At 42.0% G+C, this 21,255-nt stretch overlaps 1 protein-coding gene across 6 annotated transcripts in view; it reads left to right on the top strand.

Moving 5' to 3' along the window:
- The window catches only part of gabrb3 (gamma-aminobutyric acid type A receptor subunit beta3), a 669,933-nt gene that overhangs the window by 552,582 nt on the left and 96,096 nt on the right, over positions 1–21,255 (top strand). For all 6 annotated transcript variants that reach the window (XM_073044107.1, XM_073044105.1, XM_073044108.1 and 3 more), the window contains one exon: positions 14,102–14,322. In XM_073044107.1, coding sequence (XP_072900208.1) covers positions 14,102–14,322 — 221 coding nt within the window. The remainder of the gene's footprint in view (positions 1–14,101; positions 14,323–21,255) is intronic.

Here is a 21,255-nt window from a genome sequence, read left to right as displayed (position 1 = left end):
AAGATAGTGTTAATTTTCAGCAGTATGCTTTGTCACATTTTAGGATAAGTTATGAGGCTGGTGACTACAGTTTGCATCCAGGACTGTCAGTATTCGAAGTTACTTTGCAAGGTAATCCTTGCTTCAAGATATGGCTGGGGTTAATTTTGCATAAACTTCTATTCCACATTACCTCTTCACTTCAGTGCATGTACAAACCTTTGCTTTGCTCAGTACATTTTGTATCAATCAGGTCTTACCGACCAAGACGAACTAAATTGCACCAAGAAGTCATAAACACAAGAGTCTCTGCGGATGCTGGAAAACCAGAGTAACACACAAAAGGTGTGTGCACCAAGAAGTCGCTTTTTTGGCCCATAGCGGTGGGTGGTGCAATTCTAAATTTCTATGGTGTCTTTCGTAATGATTGGCAGAGTTCCTATTACGAGCTGGTTTCTGAAGTAATATCAGTCCACTTGTGAGCTATTGATTCTGGATTGAAATCAGTTCAAAAAGGATGATAGGATAGAAAATTATGCAAGTCTGTTCCTGAGTGGACTGATTTTATTAGAGCGCAGTGCACAATAGCTTGAGATAATCTGTTTAGCAATCACAGAGTTCATACCACCACAGTGCTTACTGGTGGTGGACTCCTGCCTAACTGGAGTCAGCAAAGTTTATCCAATCCTGTGGGGATCCAAGCAGTTTTGAGTGGTTGCAATCTAATGCGTTCAGTTGTATAGAGATCATTAATGAATACCGGAGCAGAGCAATTTTGTTACAAATTCAAGAAATCCGGTGGGGATTGAGTGGCAGCGTGTAAGGGAGAAGGTGGAGGAGTAAGGGGTAAAAAGAGAGGAGTTAAGGAAGGATGGGAGGAAGTTAGGTGCACATTGAAGGGGAGAACGGACTGACAATGATCAACTGGAAGGTGGGTGAGGGTGTGTGAATATGGCTGTTATAAACATTTCAAACACTCTTGAGACTGGTGCTGCTGATTTGAGTGAGTCACAGTGTGTAGGAGATGATCAGCTCTAAAGAACAGGCTGGTGGGTTTGTTTCACTACCAAGAATCAACTTGGCTGGTATGTCCATGATGCCCTTTGGCTTCTGTCTGTGCCACCTTGAACAAGTGGTGGAATCCTTTGTGGAAATCTGCCTCGTGCCCCCCACCAAATATTAACATCAGCCCCAGTAAAGTACTAATTAGGTAGGGCTCCTTATTTTAATAACAAAAACAAAATCTGGTAATAGAGTATAGAATTATACAGCATGGAAACAGGCCTTTCGGCCCAACTTGTCCATGCCTACCTGAACTAATCCTATTTTTCTAACCTTTCCAATCCATAAGGCTTTAAGATATAGGAGCAGAATTAGCTTAATCCTGTGTTCGATGGTTTTAGACTTCCCTACCCAGGAGAATTGACTTAGACCATCCAGCTTATCTATGTCCCTCATGATTATAGATATACTTTGATAAAGTCACCCCCAGCCTTCTAAGCTCCAGCGAAAAAAGGCAGCAGCCTATAACTCAGGCCTTCTGGTCTCATTAACATTTTCTGAATCTTTTCTGCACCCTTTCCAACTGAAGGAACTTGGCTCCTGAAGCTAAGTGACCAGAATGGTACACAGTAGAACATAGAAATCTACAGCACATTACTGGCCCTTCAGCCCACAATGTTGTGCCAACCATGTAAACTACTCTAATGACTGCCTAGAATTTCCCTACCGCATAGCCCTCCGCTTTTCTATGCTCCATGTACCTATCTAAGAGCCTCTTAAAAGACCTTATTTTATCCGCCTCTACCACCTTCACTGGCACCCACCACTCCCTGTGTGAAAAACGTACCTCTAACATCCCCCCCTTACCTACTTCCAAGCACCTTAAAACTATTTCAATGCTGGGAAAAAAGCCCCTGGCTATTCACACAACCAATGCCTCTCATCACCTTATATGCCTCTGTCAGGTCACCTTTCATCCTCCGTCGCTCCAAGGAGAAAAGGCCGAGTTCACTCAACCTATTTTCATAAGGCATGCTCTCCAATCAAGGCAACATCCTTGTAAATCTCCTCTGCATTCTCTCTATAGTATCCACATCCTCCCTGTAGTGAGGTGACCAGAACTGAACACAGTACTCCAAATGGGGTCTAACTACATCTTATACAGGTACTCTAAGTAGTATTACTATCGTCTTATACAACTGTAACATGACATCCCAACTCTTACACTCAGTACCCCTGACCCATGAAGACTCGGGTCAAGAACATGTTCGCCACCCTATCTACTTGTGCCACCATTTTCATAGAACTATATACCTGTACTCCTATGTCTCCCTGTTGCATCATACTCTCCATGCCCTGACGATAGTTATTTAAGTCCTGCCCTGATTTATCTTCTCAAAATGCAACTTGTTGCACTTGTCCAAGTTAAATTCCATTCACTATTGATCTAGATCATGCTATAATTTTAGATTACCTTCATCACTGTCATTATAGCATCAATTTTGGCATCTGCAAACATATAAATGATGAAAATAGTTAATATCATGAAAATCAGCTAAGGACCCAGCACTGATCTCTGTGGTGTAATGTTGGTTACAGGCCTCCAATCTGAAAAGGTACTGTCCTTGACCCACTCCCTGTCTCTGATGACCAAGCCAATTTTGTGTCCACTTGGTTAGCTCACCCTGCGCCCCATCTGATTTAACTTTCAGCTCCAGCCTTCCACATGGGACCTCATCAAAAGACCTTGCTTAAGTCCATTGTAGACAATGTCTAACACTCTGCCCTCATTGATCCTCTTCAAAAAAGTTCAATCAAATCATGAAGACAAGAGATTGTGCAGATGCTGGAAATCCAGAGCAGCACGTACAAAATATTAGAGGAACTCAGCAGACCGGGCCATGTCTATGGAAATGAATAAATAGTTAATGCTTCAGATTGAGGCCCTTCAGCAGGACTGGAACAGAAGGGGGGAAAGTCGGGCGGAGAGGGTCTCATCAAATTTATGAGACATGATTTCCCATACACAAAACCAAGTGGACAATCCCTAAGGTGTCACAAAGCAGAAAATGCTGCAGGTCTGACATCATCCAGTGAAGGGGAAACACAGCTAATGGTTCAGGTTGGTTTTTCTTTCAGAACTAGGTAAATTCTGTGTTGAAACAAATTTTAAGGTGCAAAGGGGAGGGGCAAGGGAGAAGATCTGTGCTAGGGTGTAGAGATTTTATTCCAAAAGGGGTAAAGGAGCTGAATGTTATAGGGTATTATTTGGTTTAGAGCAGGGCTTCCTAACCTGGGATCTCTGGACCCGTCACATTTAATAGTAGGGGTCCATGACATAAAAAAGATTGGGGACCCTGAGACTAGAGGAAGTGTAATTAGAACAATACAAATCAATTGGAAATTACCATCAAAAAAAATAGAGGGAAAAATAGGCAAATAAAACTGTATACTGGGAGTATGAAGCCCTATGTACAATTCTTCAGTCATTTAAGCAGTGTGCTAAATTTGTTTTAATTGTAAACATTATAAATTCTCTGTAATCTCTTAGCACTTGGAGGCATTTAGAGTAGTATTGAATACACATTACAAGCCACATCACATAATTTGAACAATGTCTATCACTTAATTGATAATTGAGATACCTGGGATCTTTTTTGTTCAAAAACTTTTATCTTATTAGTATAAATAAAACAAAGTCTCAACATTGAAATGAATCAGCATGCTTAAAGAGTTTAGTGGCTCAGATTTAAATCTAGGCAATAGTCTGAAAATCCTTGACTTCTTTGCCGGTATAAATCCCTGCGATAATGCTAATCTCCAAGAACTGCACTGCTTACAAAATAGCATTATCTCCCAATGCAAACACAGCTTGTCATTACTGGCATGATGGGTGTTGAAGGGAAAGGATAATTATGTAATTTGTATGCAAACACCAGAAACAGTTTGTTTTTACTACGAATTAGCTTAAACTTCAAGCTGGTTCCCATTTCATGACCAATGTAAGTACATTTCTTGCATGAAGCAAAGCGGGGTGGGGGCGGCACAGTAATACTTTCATCCTCAGAGTCAAAAAACAAACAAACTACAGGTGCTGCAGGCCCAAAATAAATATTTAAAAAATGCTAGAACTGCTCAGCAGGTTAGGCGACAGTGATGTAGAAAGGAACAGAATCAGAATTCTTTCTTTGTGGTTTAATTTAACATCTCATTTGAAGGACAGCACCTCTATCACGTATGATTTCTAACTGTTCACTCTTCTGATGGGAGATCATCAACCCGAAACGTTAGCTTGTTTTCCCTTTCCATACTTCCCATCCTCCAAAAATCTTCAGCAATTTCTATTTTGACTTTGTCCTCAAAATTCTGATATAGAACTTCAATGGGTGTCCTCCCTATTACTGTCTGTCTGGAGTATGCTTTCTTCCTCAGAAGGTCTCTGTCCTGGGAGCTCTATAGTTAAAAGTTACCCAGGGGTCATTTCATACTGCCGATTCTCTTGTCGTTCAAGGAAACATGAGCGAAATTGGTCCCTGTCCAAGGTCCTGATTGCAAGAACCCATCATAGGCTGCAAAATTGGAGCTATCCTGATTAACGTTCTCTTCTCAACTCACCGGCAGCAATTAACTGAGGCTTAAATCTGGAGGGCTATATACACTGAGGTTTATACACTGTGGAGTACACAAATTATTATAACACCCACTTGGTAACAGTTAAAACTCAATTCCTAGGTCATATGTTTCATGAGAAAAAGGTTGGATAGGTTAGGCTTGTATCTTCTGAAGCCCATAAGAGTGAGAGGCAATTGAAACAGGCACTATCCTAGAGTAATAACAGGGTGTGTGTGGATATGTTATTTGCCCTTGTAGAAGGATCTTGAACTCAGGCTCATGTTTAAAAATAAGAGCTGAGGCTACTATTTCAATCTTGAAAAGTATTATGAGGCTTTGGAGTTCTCTTTCTCAATAACTGGTTGTTAGGTATGTGCAGAACATGAATGACAAGGAGTAGTAGGATTAAATGTGTTTAGACCATAAGATATAGAGGTATAGGAGCAGAATTAGGCTATTTGGCCCATTGAGTCTGCTCACCATTTCATCATGGCTGATCCAATTTTCCTCTCAGCCTCAATCTCCTGCCTCCTCCGTGTATCCCTTTACCCCTAGTGATTACTGAATTGTGCTAGACACTGTACATGCTGGACAACTTACAGTGTAGGAACTATGAACCAGGCCTACTGAGATGGAAAATGTGCATGCTTGTAAGCCCATGCAAAAAGAGAGTACCTCTTACGTACAGAAGGCCTAAATAATTCACCACATGGTCTATCAACCGTATGCATACTTGTCACATTCTCACAGACAATCCAGTACGGTTCAGTGTTGGAAGCAAAATCTTGAACATCTTTGAGGCACTGGTAGAATTTGCAGTAGTAAGCAAGGAGGTGAAAGGTTACTGCAAGAGGAGGAGAGAGCAAACTGAATATTACAATCAGATTGGCAATGAGCAGCCCAGCAGTGCAGTGAGCTGAACTGTTACCTCACAAATCCAGAGACACAGGTTCAATATTGACCTCAGGTGCTATCCAAGTGGATTTTGTACATTCTCCCTGTGACCACTTGGATTTCCATCCGAGCATTTCCGTTTCCTCCAACAACCCAGAGAAGGATGGGTTGGTAGCTAATGTGTTACTGTAAATTGTCCCTAGTGTGTAGATGAGTGTAAGTAAGGAATATACAGGCAGTATGGAAATTGAAAAATGTATTATTAGTATAAATGAGTGATTGATAGTTGCTGACTTGTTGAGCTGAAAGCCATGTATGTAATAATGATCCTGTGGCACTATTAAATGGGGCATGCTTTAGTAGCTGGATGGCCTAATTCTACTTCTGATTCATATACCTACCTGTACATTCAGAATTGGCTCATCCATCTGGTTTTTCTCCCTGAAGCTGAGGAAGGGTGAATTGCTCTGCCTACTTCTGTCCATCACTAGCACTTAACTCCTGGAACTGCGAGCTCAACTTCTCTAAAGCAACAGTTCTTCATAACATAGAACCTTACACCAGAGTACAGGCCTTTTGGCCAATGATGTTACGCAGACCTTTTAACCTACTCGAAGATCAATCTAACCCTTCCATACCAGTTATCCCTCCATTTTTCTATTATTTATGTGCCTCTCTTAAAAACCTGTCTCTTACCACCAACCCTGGCAGTGCATGCCCTGAAATCAACCTTCTCTCTGTAAAAAAGCTCACCTCTGACATCCCCCTTATATTTTCCTCCAATCACCTGAAAATTATTTTTCCTCTTGTCAACCATTTCTGCCATGAGAATAAGTCTCTGGCTATCCACTCAATCCATGTCTCTTATCATCTTATAAACCTCCATCAAGTCACCTCTCATCCTCCTTTGTTCCAAAGAGAAAAGCCCTACATCACTCAAGTGTACCTCATTAGATGTGCTCTCTGATCCAAGCAGCATCTTGATATAAAGACGAGAAAATCTAGAGATGCTGAAAATCCAAGCAACACACACAAAATGCTGCAGGAACTCAGCGGGCCAGGCAGCATCCATGGAAAAGAGTAAACAGTCACTGTTTCAGGCCGAGACCCTTCAACAGGACTGAAAAATAAGATGACATTAGTGCAAGAAAGTGGGGTGGGGGGGAGGAAGAAGTACAAGGTGGTAGGTGATAGGTGAAACCAGGAGAGGGGGATGGGTGAAGTAAGGAGCTGGGAAGTTGATGGGTAAAAGAGATAAAGTGCTGGAGAAGGGGAAATCTGACAGTGGGTAGAAGACCACAGAATAAAGGGAAGGGGGAGGACCATCAGAGGAGGTGATGGGTAGGTAAGGAGATAAGTGAGGGAAACGGAATGGGAGTAGTGGAAGTGGGGGCAATTACCGGAAGCAACCTGGTATACCTCCTCTGCACCCTCTCTAAAGCTTCCAATCTTCTCTATTCTTAGTGAATCTAGAAAATATGCTGATAGAAAGGCCAATGCTTATAGCCGATTAGTGATATTAACACCAAGACTGCCCTTGATAAATATTTGAGGCTGTATTAACTTTAATGATCAGCAGAAAAACATGTAATCTTTGTATGGGCCAGACAAACCTTCAAGGCCCCAGTGTCTACCAGATCTGCTGCTTCAATGAACAAAGGATTAGCTGACAAATATTCCTGAGATCCGGTCTTGCTTTGCCCTCACAGAAAGATCAGGCAAGCCAGATACATTCATAAACAACTCCAGACAGGCTGGCTGCAATCAGCCACTCAGGAATACTAAGTCCTGATTATGAAGTGTTATAATACATTTATTAGTATGCTATTTACCAGGCAACATTTTAGCCTTTGAGTTAGGATCGTCAATTAATGCCAAACTTTGCAATGTGGATTCATTCCACTAAGAAGTGAGTAAAGTCATTGTGAGTTAATAGCCTTGGAGCCAGTCAAGCAGTATATAGGACCATTCATCTCCCCTACCCACTTCCATCAGGGAATGAGATTTTAACCAATCTATGCATCAATTACCTTTAACTAATTCAGCTCGTATCCATTTATACTCTAACAGAAAACCTTCTCTATGCATTCTTTAAAGCTTCAATTTTCCCACAGCCACTTTAAGGGGTGGGGGCAGATGTGCAGGGAATTTGTTATAAATTTTGATTGTGCATTTGTGAAAATTGGCTTCTGATTTCACTCTTGGCTGTAATTCGAACATTTTGGGCTCTTGGTCTGAAGTCAGTTGCATAATCACGTCTGAATTCCAGAGAATGTCAGGCTATCCTCTTCGTACACCTCCAGTGGGTGTTCCAATACTATTGTCCATGCCAATTCCATACCTTGGCTTCATTCCTCCTGCAGTCATTCTCTTCAGTCACATTACCTCACTGACCTTATAAACTTGAACCGGAAGACCACAATCTGTGCGGATTGGTGATCATAGATCCTCCTCACTGACGATCAACACTGGCACACCTCAGGGGTGTGTGCTTAGCCCACTGCTCTACTCTCTATATACACATGACTGCGTGGCTAGGCATAGCTTAAATACCATCTATAAATTTGCTGACGATACAACCATTGTTGCTAGATTCCCAGGTGGTGACGAGAGAGCATACAGGGGTGAGATACCCAACTAGTAGAGTGTTGTTGCAGCAACAACCTGTCGCTCAATGTCAATAAGACGAAAGAGCTGATTGTGGACTTCAGGAAGGGTAAGAGGAAGGAACATGTACCAATCCTCATAGAGGGATCAGAAGAGGAGAGAGTGAGCAGTTTCAAGTTCCTGGGAGTCAAGATCTCTGAGGATCAAACCCAGTCCCAACAAATCAATGTAGTTATAAAGAAGGCAAGACAGTGGCTATAATTTTTAGGAGTTTGAAGAGATTTGGCATGTTAACAAATACACTCAAAAACTTCTATAGTTATACCATGGAGAGCATTCTGCCAGGTTGCATCACTGTCTGGTATGGGGGTGGGGGAGGGGGCTACTGCACAGGACTGAAAGAAGCTGCAGAAGATTGTAAATCTAGTCAGCTCCATCCTGGGCACTAGCCTACAAAGTACCCAGGACATCTTCAGGCAGCGGTGTCTCAGAAAGGCAGCATCCATTATTAAGGACCTCCAGCACCCAGGGCCATGCCCTTTTCTCACCGTTACCATCAGGTAGGAGGTACAGAAGCCTGAAGGCACACACTCAGCGATTCAGGAACAGCTTCTTCCCCTCTGCCATCCAATTCTTAAATGGACATTGAATCCTTGGACACTACCTCACCTTTTTTTAATATACAGTATTTCTGTTTTTGTACTCTTTTTAATCTACTCAATATACATAATTGCTTTACTTATTTTTTTATTTTATTTTTTTCTCTGCTGGATTATGTATTGCATTGAACTGCTGCTGCTAAGTTAACAAATTTCACGTCACCTGCCAGTGATAATAAACCTGATTCTGATTGAGCTGAGTTAGTGACATGTGTATATATAACTACTTATATTAGCTATGAAGCCTGGTAGCATAGGGGCTAGTGTAATGCCATTAGAGTACCAGTGACCTGGGTTCAATTTCAGTGCTGTCTTTAGGAAGTTTGTACCTTCTCCCTATGACTATATGTTTTTCTGGGTGTTCTGATTTCCTTCCACGTTCAAGAGGCATATAGGTTTGTTGGTTAATTGGTCACATGGGTGTAATCGGGTAACATACACTCTCTAGGCTGGCAGGGCATGTTACCATGCTATATGTGTAAATAAATTAAAATTGATTTGTCTGTCTGTGTAATCAGCTCAATGCCCCTTTAAAAGCCACTGGATCCTTTCACAGAAACATTTGGTGCATTCCTCCAGTTGGGATTTGAACTGAACCATATTTGCTCCTGGTTTTGTGTTCCAGCCATGCTGAAAGTTGTCCAAGATGCAAGATGTAGCTGAATGAATGAATGAATTGACTTTATTTCTTACATCCTTCACATACATGAGGAGTAAAAATCTTTATGTTACATCTCTGTCTAAATGTGCAATCATAGTGATTTATAATAATTTATAATGAATAGAGCAGTCAATGTAACATAGAAATACACTCATATAAGAGTGAGTTCATCAGTCTGATGGCCTGGTGGAAGAAGCTGTCCCAAAGCCTGTCGGTCCTGGCTTTTATGCTGTGGTTACATTTCCCGGATGGTAGCAGCTGGAGTAGATTGTTGTTGGAGTGATTCGGGTCCCAATGATCCTTCGGGCCTTTTTCTCACACCTGTCTTTGTAAATGTCCTGAATCACGGGAAATTCACAACTACAGATGCATTGGGCTGTCCGCAGCACTCTCTGCAGAATCCTGTGATTAAGGCAGGTACAGTTCCCATACCTGGCAGTGATGCAGCCAGTCAAGATGCTCCCAATTGTGCCCCTGTAGAAAGTTCTTAGGATTTTGGGGCCCATACCAAACTTCTTCAACTGTCTGAGGTGAAAGAGGTGCTGTTGTGCCTTTTTCACCTCATAGCCGGTATGTACAGACCACGCGAGGTCCTCGGTGATGTGGATGCCGAGGAACTTAAAGCTGTTCACCCTCTCAACCCCAGATCCATTGCTGTCAGTTGGAGATGGCCCATCTCCATTCTTCCTGTAATCCATAATCAGCTCCTTTGTTTTTGCGACATTGAGGGAGAGGTTGTTTTCTTGACACCACTGTGTCAGAGAGATGTCTTAACTACATGGGAATATTGGTTACCCTGCTCTATGAAAGGTACTATTAAACTGGAAAGAACGCAAAGACAATGTATACTCAGTGGCCACTTTATTAGATACATCTGTACACCTGCTCACTAATGCAAACACTAGGGGGAATAGATTAAAGGTGAGGGGGGAAAGATTTAGAAAAATACCTGAATGGTTGCTTCTTCAGATAAGTGGCAGTAAGTTGAGCAAACTGCCAGAGGGAGTGTTTGAGGCAGGCACAGTAACAACATTTAAAAAGCATTTGAATCAGTACATGGATAGGAAAGATTTAGGGGATGTGGTCCAAACAAATAGGACTATATTAAATGGGCATTATGTTCCACATTGACTATTTGGACCAAAAGGTCTGTTCCTATGCTGGGTTACTCTATGGATTTTTGAAACCATTTGATAAAGGCAAATCTCAGAGCCAATAACCAATAGTTTTGGAAAAAAAGATGGCTATTGGTGTGACAGAGTTTTAACTTAGACACTGGAGTTGAAAGAACAATGTTGTAACCCACCATTACATGATCCCAAAGTTCTTTTTTCTTTCATTTCTAAGACAATAACAGAAGAGATTGCTTATAGCAGGTCACTGGAACTTGGGGGGCTGAATGCTTATTTGTAGTTGTGGGTCTTCCAGCACTTTGAATAGTAAAGGATTCAAATGGAAATGGGCTGGACATTTGCTGTCACCTTTACTGGCTAAAAATTATCCATAACTTTGAATAACAACACACACAAAAAATGCTGGTGGAACACAGCAGGCCAGGCAGCATCTATAGGGAGAAGCGCTGTCAACGTTTCAGGCCAAGACCCTTCCTCTTTGATAACTTTGAATGTTAAGATTCAGTGAGGTACTTTAGGATGTTTACTCAGACCCTGAGTTTCTTATGTAAGGAGACTATCAATGCCACTCTCTATTGAATATTTAAAGAAATTGTTCCCAAAGTAGAATTAGCCCAGTACGAACAGCAACAAGAATCAAAAAGGCCAGTGTTACTTACTAAAACAAGATATTTATAAGCTTTGAAGTGTGCAGAGAAAATTTGCGAAGATGTTTCTAGTACTTGAGGATCTGAGTTGTAGGGAAAGGTTGAACAGGTTAGGACTTTATTCCCTGGAGTGCAGGAGAATTCAGCCCCTCCCCCCCCCCCCCCCCCCCCCAACACACACAGGATTTTGTTAAGAATAGAACTAGAACTCACAGGTTTAGGGTGAAAGGTGAAAAACTTAAGATGACTATGAGGGGGAGCTTCTTCCTTTAGGGGGGTGTGGAATGAGCTGTCAGCAGAAATGGTAGATGTCAGATTCAGTTGTAATGTCTGAGAAGTTTATATAGGTACGTAGATGGCAGCGGTTTAGAGGGTGCATACTGATGGTACTAGGCAGATCAGGCTAGCATGGACAAGATGGAGTGAAGGGCCTTTTTCTGTGCTGTAGAACTTTATGACTCTATTACCCATGATGACCACATTCAGTAAGGACCTGAAAAGGATCTGCTTAACTAATCATTCACTGCCAGCTGATGATGTGCATGTTGATGCTTAGGAGCCTTTCACAAATGGTAAATCCTTGAAATAGATCCCAGAGTAGCCAATATGGTTCTACTACCACTTACCTCCATCTGCAACATACCCCTCTCAGTCTGAAAGTTATTAGAAACTTTCTGAGCATTCCTTCAGCTGTTCCATCCTTCCCAAAGGCACAAAACAGAAAGTAATGGGGCAGGTTGATTTTAGACCATTGGTGCACTGAAGATTGATACATTTGTGCTGACTATCCCCATGGTTGAAGTTTCTTTTCGAGGGTGTGACTTCTAACATAATTTGGTCTGTAGCAATCTCCAGAACAGACAACCATCATACTCACTGACTAAATAGCATTTAAGCAAAAGAAAATACACTCAGTGGCCACTTTATCAGGTACACCTGCTCACCAATGCAAATATCTAATCTGCCAATCATGAGGCAGAAATTCAGTGCATAAAAGCATGCAGACAAGGTCAAGAGGTTCATTAGTTGTTCAGATCAAACATTAAAATGGGGGAAGAAATGTGATCTAAGTGACTTTGATCATGGACTGGTTGTTGGTGCCAGATGGGGTGGTTTGAGTGTCTCAGAAACTACTGATCTACTAGGATCTTCTTGCACAACAGTTTCTAGAGTTTGCAGAGAATGAAAATATCCAGTGAGCAGCAGTTTTGTGGGCAGAAACACATTGTGAATGAGATAGGCCAGAGTACCTCAAGCTGACAGGAGGTGACAGGAACTCAAATAAGCACACACTATAACTGTGGTGTGCAGAGAAGGATTTCTCAATACATGTCAAACTTTGAAGTGGGTGGACTACAGCAGCAGAAGACCACAGACTTCGAGTCAGTGGCCATTTTATTTAGTACAAGAGGTACCTAATAAAGTGGCCACTGAGAGTATATTTCACTTGGGAAAAAAAATTAAAATTAACCTTTATCATTCAATATGCACCTAGTGCAATCCGTCCCAAAATTAAGTCTTGTCTTTTAAACCTCCAGAGAGAATATACAATTATTTATTCAAAAATTCACATCCAAAATTAGTGAATTAGGAGAATATCATGGTTAATCCACTTCTGTATTTATTCTAAAGAAAAATACAGCAAATGTTGGGAATCTGAAATGAAAACTGGAAATTCTGGAAGAGTCCTGCATCTATCATTTATGAATTGAGAAACAGGGTGACTAGGCCTGAGATTATTTTTAAACATGCTGAACTTTCCGTACAAGTAGTCATGCGTACCTGCCTGGAAGCCCAGAATTTCTCCTGAGTACTAGCAAGTCTCAAACTTCCTGGGAGGTGCTCACGGGCAATTTCAGCAATTACTATATGCGTTTGGCATCAGACCTCGTGAAATATTCCCTTACTTCACACCTTATTATTTTCTGAATTTGTAAATAAGTATATGGAATATCTTCTCTGGAGGCCAAATGGTCAAGAGTCAGTCTGTGATAAAATGGATTGTACTTAAAATTGGAAGTACAGTCAAGGCCCGAAGGCTGAGGCCTGCAATTGCAAATCTCTGCAATTCCACTGTGGAGGATGGGGCCCAAAATTTGGAAAAATCTATAACTCCATTGGAGGCCAAAAAAAGGATGTCCTGTACTGTGGTCACAGGACTGTGTATGTACGTGGGTGAGAGGGAGGGAGGAATGGGGATTGTTTCGTTTTTGATGCTTTGGTGCTTGGTAGATTCTGTTTTGTTGCATTCTGTGCTGTTCTGGTGAGCATTATAGCTGCGGGATTGTGTTGTGGGCTGTCCCCAGCACATCCTTCGGTGTGTTGCTTGTTAACACAAATGACAGATTTCACTGTATACCTTGATATACATAAATCTAACATCTAAATAACCTAGCTTAATGGGTTGATGAACTTGTTAATTTTGTGCACGCGTAAAAGTTTGAAGATGCATTTAGAAGTGGAAAACAGGGTAATCAGCTTACTTGCAGGGAAGGAACATTACATTTTCTCTCAAATAACTGAACTTCTGACTTTTGGCAGAATAATAGATCCAGTATATTTTTTTATAGCAGCTACTTTTTCAACTCTCTGAGGGTATTTGTCATGGGTAGTTAGTTGCAAATAAAATGTAGTGTGGAATAAAATTGAAGCTTCAGTGAAAACATCCAAAACTACAGAATTTTTCTAATATTGTTTTCTATTCTGAACACACTGACCAAATCATCAAAATGTTACAGTGATTTATTTTTCTGAGGTTTGTGCATCCACATGCTCACTCTACTAGCTGCCTGCTTGGAATGATTTTATATGGTTCATTTATCCCCATTCCGTTTGTGAGCTGTATCTGAACCACCAAGGCTCCTTGGTGCGGCAGCACTAATAGCATATATGTCACTTCTCTTACAGGATTACACGATAACCATGTACTTCCAGCAGTACTGGAGGGACAAACGGCTGGCATATTCAGGAATTCCTCTCAACCTGACTCTGGACAATCGAGTCGCAGATCAGCTCTGGGTGCCTGATACGTACTTCCTGAACGACAAGAAATCATTTGTGCACGGCGTTACGGTGAAGAATCGGATGATACGGCTCCACCCTGATGGGACAGTGCTGTATGGGCTGAGGTTAGTTCCACTTCGTTGCAAAGGCAGTTTTACCAACTTCACTGACATATCATGTTGAGAAATATATTTTTCACTTGATGTTATGAACCCCAACCTCATGTTGAAGAAATAAGCCTATAACAAATGCATGTCCCACCCAATGATTTCTTCTTCAGCTCCCCTCTTTGTGACAGCCATTCGGCCTGTTCACCATTTAATCAAGGCTGGTATTTTACTTTACAACTTCATTCTCCTGCCTTCTGCCTCTTTACTAATCAGGAATTTATCAATCTCTGTCTCAAAAGCTCAATGGCTTGACATCCACTTCCCTCTGTAGCAACAAATCCTACAGATTAACTACCCTCTGCCTGAAGAACTTCCTCCTCAAAAGCTGAGACCAGTCAGCATTTTGTCAAGTTCCACTTGGTTTCTGAATTTGGAAACCCCTGCAGTTGCTGCAAGCTGAAAATTAGGGAGAGGCTTATAAGAACATGTGGCGAGATAAATAGGAACTTACTTTACAAAATTATTAGCCACTCATTTTTTATATACTTTAGCTCTCTCCTTAAAACTGTCCATTCATCTTCATGTTAATTTCCAGAGTGTTGGAAGGAGAGTATTCGCCTGTCTTTATGCATCCCCTCAGACTATTGGTTACTAAGGAACTGGATTAGATATACTACAGGCCTGAAAGGAGACCTTCGACTTATGTGGATGGGAAATTGCATTCAGAACTCCGGCCATCACAATCATCATCACTGTCCCGGAACTGTGATATGTAAAAATATCCCAGTTCCAAAATGACCACATATTATAATGAAGACATGGCTAGATAACCCAAGAAAGAAACCCGAAGTGACTATGTAATGACTGTGAAGAATTATAAAGGAAATATGATGTGAATGTTTGAGCTAACTAATGGCTTTGGGGATTTGTTTGATGACTATTTACAGGTTTTTCTATGGGGAAAAGAGTTAAAGAAGTAATTACCATGATATAAGCTGTAATTGATTTTTAGTTAATAAGCAAAGCCAATCAAGCCCTGTTGAGGATTTGTGCAGTTCCATTGCAGACAGAAGTTTAAAGAACCTTGGATTCAAGAGAATAATACAAGCCCCAAAGAAATCTCACTTCCAACTTGGTTCCCCAAAGACTTTCAAGTAAATGTCTTGACGGAGCCACTAGTGGAATTACATAACTAAGATCATATGCTAGAATTACAGCCTTAAGCAAAAATAAATCTTCGGATATTTAGCCCTGAATGGCTCAGTGTCCCAGCAACTTGTATTTCCAATGGAGATCTGCTCCAGTGACCAGCCTTGATCCTGCCCTCCACTCTCTCCTCACCAATCCTTTGTGGGTTAAAACAGATGTAGCATCTCCAGCCATTCTGGCAATATCAAGGTGAATCTCCTCTGCACCTTTTCCAGTGCTACCGCATCTTTCATGTTGTGCTTCCGATATCTGTAGACTTGGCCATTCCACTGAAGTCCTAGACAGCCCCCATTGCTCTTCTCTACAAAACTGCTGCAGCTCTAGTGCACTGATACTTTGGTGGGGGTGGAATTAAAACTGGGAGTAATGAATGGGGTAGCTAGCAATTGGATTGCTTTGTCTTGGATTGGGTTGAAGACCAACTGGAGAAGATTTTATCATATTGGTATTTGTTGAGCCAGTCACTGCAGGATGCCCTGCTTCTAACCTGGGTGCGTGCCTGCAGTATTCATCTGGATGGACAGTGGACTTTCTGGTTATTGGTGACCCTCTGAATGTGGATAATGATGATAATGACATTGAAGATAATGGGTCCTCAGTGCTGAAAGCAGCTTCACTATTTGCGCAACTTCATCAAGGTGCTTCGGCACGGAATTAAATCTGTGGCTGTGGCCTACGGTCATCGACATGGTCCTGAACTGACTGACTCGGTAGCTGTGGCTCCTGGACCAGCTTCACTCGCCTCGGTGGCTCATGGCGCTGGACTCTCTTCTGGGAACGTTCTGTGTATTATTTGTTTTCTTGATGTTTGCGTGATTTGTTCTCCCACACATTTGGTGGTCTTGTGTGCAGGTTTTCTTTGAGTGGAGTCCATGGTGTTTCTTTGTTTTGTGGCTGCCTCCAAGAAATTGAATTTCAAGGTTGTATACTGTATACATACTTTAATAATAGAAGTACTTTGATCTTTGAATTGTGGGCAGGTGGTTAGACTTCCTGTTGTCGGAGATGGTCAGTGGATGGTAATTGTGAGGCATGGATATGACTTTGCACTTGTCACCTCATGTATAAAAGTGGATAAGGTCTTGCTGGATCTGGGCAGCTTCCTTTGCAGAGAATTTGCAAATGGAACCACATGTTATGGGGATCATTAGTGAACAGCCCCCACTTTTGAACTTAGGATTAAAGAGAAATCATTAGTGAAGTCACTGGAGATATTTGAGCCCAGGCCTCCCTGGGCTGGCATGCTTCACCTCCAACTATGAAATCCCAAGCTTTACTGATGATTGAATGGCCAGTAATTTTCCAGATTTGACTTGGCCTACTTTATTGTGTATTTGGCAGCCTTGGGTAGTTTTCTGCCATGTAAATTCCAGTGTCTGAACCGCAGAGAAGCTGAGGCAGGGCTCTCTCGGAATTGCAACATTTAGGTACTATAGCATAGGACGTTGGCTGGTTGATCTTAGTGTTCCAGAGCGCCGGCCCTGCTGGTTGGTCCTGTAGTCTTTGCCTTATCTGGATGGCATGCAGAGTAAATCAGAATGTCTGAAGGCTGACATAGATACTGGTGGAGATCATTCAATCAATATTTCTGTCTGAAGATGGTTCTGATATCCATCATTGAAGCTGGGAATATTCTTAAAACCTTCTCTTTGACTCTCTCTCCTCTTCCTGTCATTGACCTTAAAACAGTACCGTGTCAACACTACAATATTGGCCCCTTTGTCCCACCACATGCTGACATGACATCAGTCTAAATAATCCCATCCACTTGAACATGGTGGGCATCCCTCTGCTTCCTATCTGTTTATTTGTCTGTGCAATTTACCCCTGAAGTATTCATATCGTTAAGAAGCATTGACTGAATCTGTTTTACTGTTCACATGGTGATTAGGCAGCTCTCCAGAACTTGTATTTGATCAGTTGGTTAACAAGGCACATGCCAGGCAACATAATGTGCAGCAGGTAGTGTTGCTGTCACACATCTTGAGTGATTCAGGCTCAACCTTGACTTCTGGAGTGTTGAAATTTGCATGTCCTCCCACATCACAAAGGATTGCTGGTTTGTGGGTTCATCAGCCACTCTACTTTGCCCTCAGTATCGGAGTATGATAGAAGTGTTAGAATAAATTCGATGGGCATGTGAGAGGAATAGGTTTTAGGGAAGTCAGTGAGCAAATAGGATTAGTCTAAGAGTCAGCAGGGACTTGATAGGCTGAATGGTTTTCTTCAATATCTTAAGCAAATATAAATATAATTGTATCCATTGCATCATGTTTTTTTTGCTGCTTAATATGGAAAAGTAGTCCAGTGTAACCACCTTGCCAGTTTGGTAACTTATTTTTAGGTACACCTCCTGGTATTGTGAGAATGTCATTCTGGTTTCCTGACTGAATCAGGATTGATAGTATCGACTTGACCAATGGATCTGTTAGACCAAGAGGTTATGTGTGGTGGTGGAATGAGGTTCTGTATCTGACGGCTCCCTCATTAAAGACAGAGACGAGATTCGAGATTAGCTTTGTTTGTCACACCTACATCAAAGCGTCGATAAAACGAAATGCGTCAATGACCTACATATTCTGAAGATCGTGCTGGGGGCAGTCCGCAGGTATCGCCATTCCTCCAGCGCCAACGTAGCATGCCCACAATTTGCTAACCTTAACCATATGTCTTTGGAATGTGGGAGGATTTGGGGGCAGCTGGGGGAAACCCACACAGTCACAGGAGAATGTACAAAATCCTTCCAGACAGCAACGGTAATCGACCCCTGATCAGTTACTGCTGGCGCTGTAAGGCCATTGCATTAACTGCTAAACTGCACTAATGACACCCACACTAATGTCTAACCTTGAGCGGTCAGATACATTCTGTGTCCACCCTATTCAGCATGGTGGTACAGCTATAGAGTACAACAGAATCTCCTTTGATTACAAAGAGAACTTCAGCCTCAGAAGATACTCCACTAGACAGACATATTAACCAGTGACGATGGACTTTATCCTTCATAATGACCCAGTATGACTGCTGAACTCTTAAAGACTTGACCATCTTTGTCAGTAGATGGTACTACTGGAAGAGTCTTGTGGCCCTTCCATGTTTGACCTGTAAGCTATTTTATAGGTCACTGGTCTTGTGGTCTTCTACCTAAATGCCTACATATTAAGTAGACTGCTGAATACTGGAATATTATGCATAAACAGCTAAAGACTGAGAACCAAGTGTATTGTGTCACACAGAGATCCGGCATGGAAGCAGACCCTCTGCATCTGTGTCCATGAGACCGAGGAGCAGAATTAGGCCATTCAGCCCATCGAGTCTGCTCCACATTCCATCATGGCTAATACTGGATCCCACTCAACCCCATACACCTGCCTTCTCGCCATCTCCTTTGATGCCTGGCTGATCAGGAAACAATCAACTTCCGCCTTAAATATGCGCATGAACTTGGCCTCCACCATAGTCTATGGCAGAGCATTCCATAGATTTGTGTCGACATACAAGCACTCACTTCTGCACTAATTCTACCATAATCCATTCCCTCCACGTTCCAGTCAATACACACCCCGAGTTCTAACTCTCTTACACATTAGGAACAATTTACAGTGGCCAGTTATCCTACCAACCTGCACTCCTTTTGGGATGTGGGAAGAAAGTAGAGCTTCCGGGGGAAATCCATGTAACCACATGGAAACTGAGCAATCTCTGTGCAGATGGCATCCAAGGACAGGATTGAACCTGGACTGCTGAAGCTGTGAAAAGCAGCTCTACTAGCTTTGAAAGGTGGATTTGAAGAAGACATTGCTGCGGTTACCTCGCTGAGCATTAAAATCCTTTGCAACCATTCTCATAACAGAAACTTTAGCCTGCCTGTTTATAATGCTTGGCGTCAAAAATGGTTTGATCTGTTCTGCGAAGTGGTCCTTTCTTCACCTGTGCACTGGGCATCCCCTGTGGAATATCAGAAGGATAACGAGGTCAGAATCTGAGAACCATCAGTATCAATAGAAATGCCAGGGGTGTAGCCTTGGGGTATCTTTAAGACAGCATTACATGTTCTAAGCCAGCAAGTGTGCTCTTTTTTTCTTAATTATAAGTGTAGAACCTTAATTACAGATAGATTGTATTCGATAAGGACACTTAAGTAGTTGATTTAGATATCAGTAAATAAGTTTGCAATAAAGTTGAGTGTGATGTTCTCCTAAAGAGTTATCTGTCAGTGGGTCATCAGGGGGCTGTAGAGGCTGAACCAGAATCCATTTATTCTGGTGCAGTGTTGACTGTGGCTAGTGTTTGGGTCATTTGCTTGTTCAGTCTCCCACAGCTTCAGCTTGCTTTCAGTGGCACAAGGGTGTTCATGCAAAGGTACTTCCATGTTAAGGGAGTGCATTTCTATAGATGGTATAGCATCTGCAATGCAGCTCCAGAGATCCCTGACCTTTGACACCACCTGAGTGAATTTTGCACATTCTCCCTGCAACATTGTGCGTTTCCTCTGGCTGCTGCAGTTTCTGCCCGCAATCCAAAAATGTGTGAGTTGTGAGATTAATTAGCCACAGCAAATTTCTCCTTGTGGTAAAATATGGTAGAATCGGGGGGGGGGGATCTGCTAAGAAAGAGTAGGGATATTTTAAATAAATGGGGTTAATGTAGAAATTGGACAAATGAGTATTTGACCGTCAGTCCAGACTCTATGGTCCCAAAGCCCTTTTTCGTTGCTGGATCTTTCCAGGGGTCAGTCAAATGGTTTTGTTCAATGGGAAAAAATATGGAAAGACTTTTGCAAGCGAAGATTTTCTTGAGGTGTCTTTCTCAATGGAAGTGATTGCTGCATATGGGAAAGATGCTTGCCAATATAAAGAGATTAACTTCAGTTAGTTTGGTTGCAAATACATCTGTTGTATTCTGGCTCCTGATGCACGCTCATTGGTAAGGTGCTCCAAAGACCTATCAATCTTTGCAGATAAAGGACTGCTGACAGATATTCACTGCTTTTGCACATTGAAAATTATTGCCCCTGTAAACTGCTTTATTACCAGGAGAGACTGATCATAGGTGATAATTACTTTTCTGGCATGCCTAAGTACATTTAATGTGGGTCTGCCGCTTACCTCATGCTTAGCACTTGCCCTCCTGAATACATCTAGACCACTGCTGTTGATCTTCACAGGGTGCCGGTTGTGCAATGAGACTCTGAAACCAACACTTTTATTAGACACACAAAATGCTGGAGGAACTTGGCAGGTCAGGCAGAATCTGTGGAGAGGAATAAACAGTCGACATGTTGTGCCAAGGCACTTCATCCGGACTGAAAAGGAAGGGGGAAAGAGGCCAGAATAAAGAGGTGGGGGGATAAGCTAGAAGATGATAGGTGAAGCCAAGTGAGGGGAAGTTAGGTGGGTGGGGGAACTTTGACTCTTTATTTCTTTCCACAGATGCAGCCTGACCTGGTGAGTTCCTCCAGCATTTTGTGTGTGTGTTACTCTGGATTTTCAGCATCTGCAGAGTCTCGTGTTTACCTTTAGAAGGTCTTGCCCCTCATTTGCTCTTCCTTCACCTATGACAGTGAGAGGACTTTTGTCATGTAATATATCCATACCTATACTTATAGCACTGCTTATGATGATGGTGCTTTCAGACAATGTATTTTACAAGCAAATCAGTCAACTACTCTCTAAGCCTCTCAGCGTTACCCAACTGCAAGAGCAGTTGGTGAAAACTTCTTTGAAAATGGTGTAGATG

The sequence above is a fragment of the Hemitrygon akajei genome, chromosome 4 (genome assembly GCF_048418815.1).
Source record: "Hemitrygon akajei chromosome 4, sHemAka1.3, whole genome shotgun sequence".
Taxonomy (NCBI): Eukaryota; Metazoa; Chordata; class Chondrichthyes; order Myliobatiformes; family Dasyatidae; genus Hemitrygon; species Hemitrygon akajei.
Note: the sequence above shows the minus strand (reverse complement) of the source record. Positions and strands in the feature narration are given on the sequence as shown.